The 8,988-nt window shown below is 53.3% G+C and overlaps 1 protein-coding gene across 1 annotated transcript; it reads left to right on the top strand.

The window, feature by feature from the left end:
* Nucleotides 1-1,417: 1,417 nt before the first annotated feature.
* LOC101577431 (histone-lysine N-methyltransferase PRDM9-like) lies at nucleotides 1,418-8,621 on the top strand. Its single transcript, XM_012512912.1, is given in 9 exon segments — nucleotides 1,418-1,665; nucleotides 2,179-2,370; nucleotides 3,046-3,185; nucleotides 3,772-3,873; nucleotides 4,081-4,352; nucleotides 4,677-4,744; nucleotides 5,625-5,818; nucleotides 7,618-7,941; nucleotides 8,113-8,621. Coding segments are annotated over 9 exon segments (2,049 nt in total).
* Nucleotides 8,622-8,988: the final 367 nt, after the last annotated feature.

Below are 8,988 nucleotides of genomic sequence, written 5' to 3'. Positions count from 1 at the left end.
GTAACTTTTACTGTTTCCATGTGAAAATCAAGCTCTTGTATTTATCATTTTTCTGTGTTCAACACTGCTGTGGTCTGAAATTTCACACTGCTTGTTATTTGTTTAATCCTAAAATCCTATGAGTAGGTTTCAGACCACTGTTCTTGATCCTTCATTCTGGTTTGGTATCCAATGAGACTTTTTGATATGTGTATATGTGACATGCTCAACAATCCTCATTGCTCTCCTACTGGTCAAATGTATGAAAGTTATGAACATAGTGCATTTTTTAATTTTATATAAAGTAAATTCAAAAAAAAAAAAGGTGAGTTGGAAGAATCTACCCTCGGTGCCCTGCAGGGGTGGCATGGGGTCTGAAGGACCTTGCTCTGCCCTCATCCACGCCCCCACTGGGGTCTCCTAGCAGCCATTTTTCTTTTCTTTTGTAATTACTATTTTTTTTAATGCATTTGGTTGTTGCACAGTCTCAGTAAGCAGCTCAGCATAAAGGTGATCCTCCTGCTTTCTGCCTCCTCAGTGCCGGGATTACAGGAGTGCACCACCAAGCCCGGACTCTGGGGCCATTTCCGCCCGCCCCGTGGCGGGACTACCGCGCAGAGCAGTGTGCGCCACGTGGTGCAAGGATCCAACTGCCAGCCCTGCGCTTCCCTAAGCTTGCCAGCCTCTTTTATCTCTACACCGAGTGGCTGCGTCCACTCACTCCAGCTAAGTGACTTCTGGAGGACTGTGTTGTCCCGGTCCAGCAGTGTGGGAAAGAGGCCGCACCCAGACAGGACCGGCTCGGTGGTAAGTGAGAAGTCTCCCAGCGCGGAGCGAGACCCGCCTGTCTCAGTCTCTACCTCACCCAGCCTTCAATTCCTCACCGCAAGAGAACTCAACCCTGCCACCCCGCGGCATCCAATTCTGCATCTGGCAGGGGACCTCAAGACCCCAGGGTCCAGGGTCGACTCCAGGGCAGCTAACCTCCTCTCCTTGGCCCCAACCTTCTTCAGCCCAAACGACCCCAATCATGTCCTGTGGACCCCACACACGCTCGTCCGGAGACTGAACTTCCCTCAATGTGAGGATTGCCAAGCATCTCCATGCGAGGAGCTCAAGTCCCTCAGTCCAGTTACCCCAAATGCTCCCCAGGAGGAACCCCAAATCTGTGAGCAGCAGCGCCCGGCTCTCCAGGTCCCTAACCCAGACAAACTGCAATTCTGGCAGCACATTCACCCCAAATATCTCCCACCCAAAATGTCCAGCACCCTCAGTCTGGGGATCCCCAAATACCCTGCACATGAAGAGCCCAGTCCCAAAGGGGCCTACACATCGCCCCATCCGGAAACCACATGCCTTCCGCTGAGGGAGCCCAAGGTCGTACTGAGGAGACCCAGACTTAGCCCGTGTCCCCATTTTCGGGCCCCCAGAGCAACCCATGTCAGGCCAGGGACCCCGATTCCATCAGCACAGGGATCCCACACCCCAACCTGCGAATCCAGAGATCCTTGGCATTAGATACAGCCTCAGCCACAGTGCACCTCCCCCATATCATGATCTGGAAACGCATTTGACCCTGACTGCAGGCCCCCAAGCCTGCACACTGCACCCCAACTCAGAGTTCCCAGGCAGAGACCCCAGATCAGAAACTTTCAGGACCTCTGAACACCCCTACTATTTAGTGGGGTTAGAACCATTATGGAGAAGCGTGTCAGGGCTAGGGCTGGGGTTGAGGTTACCATTGAGGTAAGGGTTAGCTTAAGTCAGTGCTGGGTGCAGTTTGCAGTTGGGGTAGAGTTTGAGTTAGGATTGGATGAAGTCTAGGGGAGCTGGGGTTGGGATTGTGTTCAGCTTTGGGAAAGACTTTAGATTAGTTTGTGGTAAGGTTTAGGGTTGGGGCAACAATGAAGGTTGAGGTTCTGTTTGGCCCGGGGATCAGATTATGTTAGAGGTATGGAGAGGGTTAAGGTTGGGGTTAGATGAGACCTAGTACATATGGTTGTGCTGAGTTCTAGGTTTAGTTTAGGTTAGGTTTTAGGCAAGGGCTAAGATAGTTTTGGGGTTAGCATAGGTATGGTTAAGGTTAGAGGCCAGGTCAGGCTTAGTGCTTTTTCAGGCCAAGGCCTAACTTTGGGGCTTGCACCTTTGCTCCCTCTGCCTGCATGAACAGTGAAACCTGAATGCATCCCTCCCTTGCAGATCTCAGTTGCCAGAGTCTCAGCGGTCACCTCTGAGGTCCCCTGATCCTTCTGTGGACACAGCTGGAATCCGGCCCCCAGCTCTTCCTTCTGCAGGACCTGCCTTGCCCTGTCCTGATCAGTATTCAGGCCCCATGAATGCCCACAGTTCCTCAGAGGACTCAAAGGAGGACTCATCAGGAGCCAGACAGAGGCCCAAGGTAGATGTGCACAGGGAAAGATGGGGCCAGGCCACCCAACGGTGGCACCGGGACAGAGGGTCGGGCTGATGGGATGAGGCGCCGAATCCCAGGGAGACCTGGCCTCCTTTCACAGTGAACACCAAAGAGAGCTGGGCCATCCATGCTACCAGGTCTCAGGCAGGTGGAAAGGGGGACAGTCGGCTTCCCCAAAGACAACCGGGCCTGGCAGGGCCTTGCAGCCAACTTGACAGAAAGAGGAGCCTCCATCTGTGCCCTGTGCTAGCAGATGACACGGAGCCTCTTTTCTCCAGGTCACAGATGCTTCCAAGGACATTTCCAGATAGGTCTCCAAGGAACAGTGGGCCAACACGGGAGAGTTTCAGCAAATACCCTACCGCAGCGTGAGAAACAACTGCAGCGAGATGCTCTCTGTAGGTGAGGAGAGATTGTGTGCCGCCCAGACTAGGGCACGAAAGCAGGCCTCCCTGCAGGCTCCTGTCTCCCAGTTCTGTGTGATGGTAGTGTGCAGCCCCCTCTCTTGAGGAGTCAAGGCTCCAGGAAAGCTCTGTTCTTGGGCTCAGGGCAAGCTGAGAGCTGTGCTAGCCACGCACCGAGGCTGTCTCCGCTCCGCAGCCCCCTGTCCTTTGTGTCTTTCCATGGCCAGTGCCTCTGTCCCTCCTCCCAAGATGTCCTTCCCCTTCACACAGAAGATTTGGGTCCTTCCCAGGTCTGAGAGCCCAGTGGCCAGCTTTGCTGCAACGAACCAGCCAAGCCCCACTGGACGAATCTGAGGATTCTGATGCAGAATGGTCGCCTCGGTGGCCAGGTGAGGGCAGGGACTCGCAAGTCAGCTTGGAAGTAAGGCTAGGCCACCTAGAAAGCATGTTGTGGATGCTCCAGAGCTGTGATGTGGACTTTGGGTGGGTGAGCCTCATGCTGGACAGGCCTGCGTGGCCGCCTGCTGGGCAGTGTGAGCGGCTTGTGGGAATTTGGCTTCCAACACACTTGGGTCTCAGCCACATAGGGCCCCTGGGGACTTGAGTGCTTCTCATAGACTCTCTGAGCTTCTAAATGCCAATCAGTGAATAAGCGTAAGAGCCCATAGCCCACCTGTCACCAGAGAGCAGTAAGGATGATATAGAATAAAGGATGCCTGCTTGCACGCTGTCCCCCACAGTCATCTGTGGCAATAGCTCTGCACATCCTTAGTGCTGCCTGACGAGATATTCGTGCCCTGTGGGCTACATGTGACCCTTGAGAGCTAGAAATGTGACCTGCGGGTTATGCAGGGATTTAGAGGATGGGTCAGCATGCGTGACAGTGGGATGCAAAGATATTTCACGGTTTCTGATGATACAGGGACAGACACCCCGTATGACACACTTCAGTCTTCTTCTGTCCTTCCCTCTTAGAACCCAGGAGAAAGGTTGTTGAGCAGAAGTTGTACACCCTGCGACAAGGTAATGGCCCTGCATATGAAGAGGTCAGCGAGCCCCAGGACGACGACTTCCTGTGTAAGTGACCCTCTTGGCCTGATCCCGAAGGACAAGGCACAGTTAGGTGTGCATGCAGTCACTTGAGGCTCAAGGCACCAATCACTCTAGGCACAAGCAGTGGAGAATGGAGGGCAGAGGGAGGGGGGTGGGCTCACTCCAGAGCTCTCCATAGTGAGGCATACACATGGATTATATGGTTCCTAATCCCTACCATGCTTCCTTCAGATTGTGAGAAGTGCAAGACCAACTTTATCGACAGCTGTCCCACTCATGGGCCCCCTACGTTCATGAAGGACAGCGTGGTGGATGTGGGGCTTGAGGACCATGCAATGCTCACTCTGCCCCCTGGGCTGAAGATAGGACCTTCGAACATCCCAGGGACTGGGCTCAGAGTCTGGAATGGGAACTCCACCCTGCCTGTGGATGTGCACTTTGGCCCCTACGAGGGTCAGATCACAGAGGAGGAAGAGGCGGGCCACAGTGGTTATGCCTGGATGGTGAGGGGTCTTCCTTCCCTGTCTCCTGGCACCCTGCTCCCCTCCAGTGTCCCTCTGCTCCACGGGCTTGGTTGAGCTGCTCAGCTCTGTGTCCTAGTTGCCTTGGAAGACGACAAAATCCCTGGTGCAGGATAAGATGCTGAGTGGGGCAGGGCTGCACAGAAATGGAGTAGATACAGCCTCTGTGGCGTCCTCGCCTGTCTGCAGATGCTGGGGTGGCAGGCTGCAGCAGCATGAAGGGAGGGGGTGACAGTAGCCACGGGTACACCTGGCAGCTTTCGTCCCTCCCAAATGAGGACAGTAACTCCTTTTCCCAAAACTTAGATTACTGAAGGGAGACAAAGCTACAAGTACGTGGATGGCAAGGGCACATCCCACGCCAACTGGATGAGGTGAGGACACCAGGCTTCCTGGTTCCACAAGGACATCTGACCCTCACTAGCCCGATTCCTTCCCTTCTCATCCCTGATTGCTACCCTCCCGCTTAGGAAGTGGACTTCCCTTCTGACCAGAGTCTCTGTTGCTGTAGAGGGCCTGAGGCAGAGCACATGGGAGGTTTTACTGCAGGAATATTTCACTGTAATTTGGTGTTTCTTCAAAAAGTACAGAGCAGGAAGGGAAGTAAAAGCAAGGGACCTTTAGGCTGAGAGGGGTTAGAGACTCTGAAAATAGTCCTGAGCCTGGGGAGAAGGAGACTGCACAAGTGTAAGGGGTCCCTATGCTGACTGCCTAAGTGATTTGAGAGAGGGGCTTTTGCTTCAGCAGAGAGGCTAGGGGATAGGGACACACTGATGCCATTCTGAGTCATGGTACTAAGGCAGACAGGATTGCTTAAATTCATGTGGGAGAGGAGGCAACCTCCCTGGGCAGGTGATGGGGGAATTTCCCAAGATGACTTGGGCCAGGGTGGCCTGGTAGAGGCCACCCCAGAAGCAGAGTCCTTGCCTAGCTCTAAGTTCCAAGGGAAACACCACACTGATTTACACTTTAGAAATGCAAAGGATCCCTGAGTTTTATGCACAGCTATGTGTTTTTGAAGTCCAGGATGGGGCGTGGAACACTGGGTACTTAGGTGGGGGAGAACTGGAGGACTCAGACCTAAGTGGTCATAGGCCCTGTGGAAGAGACCAAGGTAAGAACTGTAGGTTTCACCAGGAGTAGGGGCGGTGCCAGAAAAGGGAGGTGTCTACCACTCCAGGGATGGATGGACACTGATGTGATGGGGACACGAAAGGGATCAGCTATTTCCTTCCTTTCCACTCTGAACCCCAGGTACATGAACTGTGCCTGCATTGAGGAGGAGCAGAACCTTGTGGCCTTTCAGTACCACGGGCAGATCTTCTACCGCACCTGCAAGGCCATCACACCTGGAACAGAGTTATTGGTCTGGTACAGGAACGAGTATGGCCAGGAGCTGGGCCTCACATGCAGCAGCAATTGGAAGAAACAGCACGCGGATGGGAGAGGTAGGCACCCCTGGGCTTCCTCGCATGAAAGGAGGAAGCTTCTCCCTGGAAATTCCCACACTTCCACTCATAAGGAACTTGAGGTGCAGTCCACCTTCAGTGAAATTTCTGATCCCTGACTTTGAAAGGGAAGGATGGGATTTGCATGCTTTTGATGCTTAGAAAGATTTTATCTATCGGAATGTTTGTTTGGAGTCTGTTTTTTAAGCATGTAGTGCACAAATTTCTACTAAATGTGGTAAGGGATGGTTGGAGCCCAAGTAGAAGTTCTCAGCCAGGTAGCTCCCTCACAGACCTGGATTCTCCTGGTCCATGCAGTGCTTCTTTTTTTTCCCCACTCTCTTCAATTCCCAAATAGTGTGCATGAGCCGCAGACTGTCTCTTGTGCCAACTAGCTGTCACCTGCATTCCTACTCTGTGTCAGGACCTGGAAACCCACAACAAAGCAGACAAAAGCCCTAATGAGTGCCGCTGGTACCTAGCTCTTGCACGGGGACACGTGCACTTGTGCGAGTATGTACTCAGCTGGGGCTGTGGCTGAGCCTCTGAAGAATGCCCCCAGGGAAGAGTATGCAGGAGTCTGGTGGGCCAGGATCACATGTGCACCAGGCCGGGCAGGGCTGTCCCGGCAGGGAACAGTGAAGGGGCTTTGTTGTCTGTGGGCAGAGGGCTCCACACGTGGGCAGCACTTTGTGTAACTGCTGAGAGGTGGGAAAGAGGCCAGGATTGGACCTGAGGGGCCTGTGACTCCTGCCGAGTCACGTGGGTGCAAACAGTTGTACAGCTGTCCATTCTATGTCCCGGGTTCATGCTTTGGCATGTTTGGAAATTAGCCCCCAGAGCTAAAGTTGTAAGAGGCTGCTTCAGTCTCCAGCTGAGAAGGTGGCAGGTGAGGGTAGGTGACAGAGAGAAGCTGTCTGACAGGCACAGATTGTGAGGCCCAGGGAGGATGTACCTTCACCTGACGATTTAGGGAGCCCCGCAGAGAAGAGATTACTGGTCATGTTGTGGCCATGGAACACTGAGCCCATTGGTTATGAGTGTAGAGACTCTGAGCCTGTCCTGTTTGAATCCTGCTTCCTCATGGCGACCTGGGGCAAAAGGGAATCATCATGTGTGTCACATTGCACACAATTCTCTATCTCGGCACTGCTCTCAGGTACAGCCCAGCACAACCTCCCATAGCTATACCACTCCAAGGGGGTGACTGGGATGGGTCCCTGTACCCTCTCCCTGAAGAATCCAATGGGGACAACATTACCTAAGTCATCAACTCTGGCAGTTCTCAATGGGATAGATCAGCAACAGAGCAGGAGTCAGGAAACGGGTCCAGGATGTGAGGGACCTGTGCAGAGGGCTGCCAGGGGAGACAAGGAATGACGTAGGAGATGGTTGTGTTCTGGGCGGGGGCCCATGCAGGTCCTTGGGTCCCAGGTCTGCCCAGGGAGTGCCCTGGACTGCTTGCCATGTCAGAAAGGCTACTGAGGCTGACATTGTGGATTTTGTTAAAAATTGGCATGGGAGAGGCACTATGGGCCAAGACTGGTGGGGACAGTGCTTGTTGGGGATAGCACTTACTAGGGACAGTGCTTGGTGCAGACAGCTCTGGGTGTGAACAGTGCCTGTGGGGTCAGTGCTTTTGGAGATATCGCTTAGTGGAGACGGTGTTGGTGGGGACAGCACTGAGTAGAAAGAGCTGTGTGGGGAATGTCCTCAGTGGGGTGGGGAGGGCTGGGTGTTGCTGTCAGGCCTGAGGGAGTGTGAGGACCTGCACTCTGAGCAGGAACTTCTTTCAGCAGAACGAAAGGCAGAGATCCACCTGTGTCCCTTGCGCTCTCTGGCCTTCTCCATTCAGAAATTCCTCAGTGGCTATATAAACCACGGTCACCTCTCTCAGATCCTCTGGGTAACAGCTACAAGCAACACACTCCCAGGAGAAGATGCCTGTCCAGGGGATCTCCTCTGGGAACAGCAGCAGTCCCTTCCTCATGGCTGGAATGATGGAGCTGCAGAGGGAGAGGCCCAAGGGAGACCGAGCCCTGAGCCCCAAAGGACAAGGGAGAGTGGGACTTCAAGGGATACACCCAGCCCTCCCGAGGGACAGATGAGGAGGTCTGGGGAGAGTGAGGGGATGACTGGGCAGGGGCTCAGCACAGGCCAGACCCTACCCATGGGGGTGGGAAGCTCACAAATTGCAACTATGATGAGTGGAGAGTTTGTGTAAGGCCCCAGTGACACATGGGAGCTCAGCAGGAACCAGCCTTCACAAGCAGGGGACAGTCGCTTTGCTTGAGGGGACTGTGGGCGGGGCTTTCTTTATCAATCACTCTTCATCAGGCACCGGAGAACACACACAGGAGAGAAGCCCTATGTTTGCAGGGACTGTGGGCATGGCTTTACTTTTCAATCAAACCTCACTGAGCGCAAGAGAACTCACACAGGTGAGAAGCCCTATGTTTGCAGCGACTGTGGGCGGGGCTTTACTTTTCAATCAAATTTCAACTAGCGCAAGAGAACTCACACAGGTGAGAAGCCGTATGTTTGCAATGACTGTGGGTGGTGCTTTAGTTTATGATCACGCCTCACCAGTCACCAGAGAACACACACAGGAGAGAAGCCCTATGTTTGCAGGGACTGTGGACGGGGCTTTAGTGCTCAATCAAACCTCACTCAGCACAAGAGAAAACACACAGGAGAGAAACCCTATGTTTGCAGGGAGTGTGGGTGGTGCTTTAGCCAGCGATCAAGCCTCACCAGGTACCAGAGAACACACAGAATTGGAGCCCAGTGCTTACAGAAATAGTAGGTCATGCGCAACATAACCATACCCCAGAGCCACAGAATAACTAATATAACGCTACACACCGCCAGGTCAGGTCTGAAGGGTCTTCAGAAGAAACGACTGATGCCTCCCTTTCCCCCAAGTGTAAAGGGACCAGAATTTAGCCATTAAATAGATCCTGCAGATTCACAGCCAGGGATGTAGATAGCAGGCAATGGTTCTGTAAATGTTCAAGGGTTTTTCGTCTGTGTTTCTTCCTGACAATGATGCCATCTCTCTGTCTAGGTTTTGCCCTCCTGTTCTAATAAATATTTTCTCCACATGAATCTGAAGCCCAAGCCATGGTCTTCATTGCGCCCTAAAAATGACTTGAGGAACAGTTCATGTG

Source organism: Octodon degus, unplaced genomic scaffold (assembly GCF_000260255.1).
Source record: "Octodon degus isolate 3935 unplaced genomic scaffold, OctDeg1.0 scaffold00288, whole genome shotgun sequence".
NCBI lineage: Eukaryota > Metazoa > Chordata > Mammalia > Rodentia > Octodontidae > Octodon > Octodon degus.
Note: the sequence above shows the minus strand (reverse complement) of the source record. Positions and strands in the feature narration are given on the sequence as shown.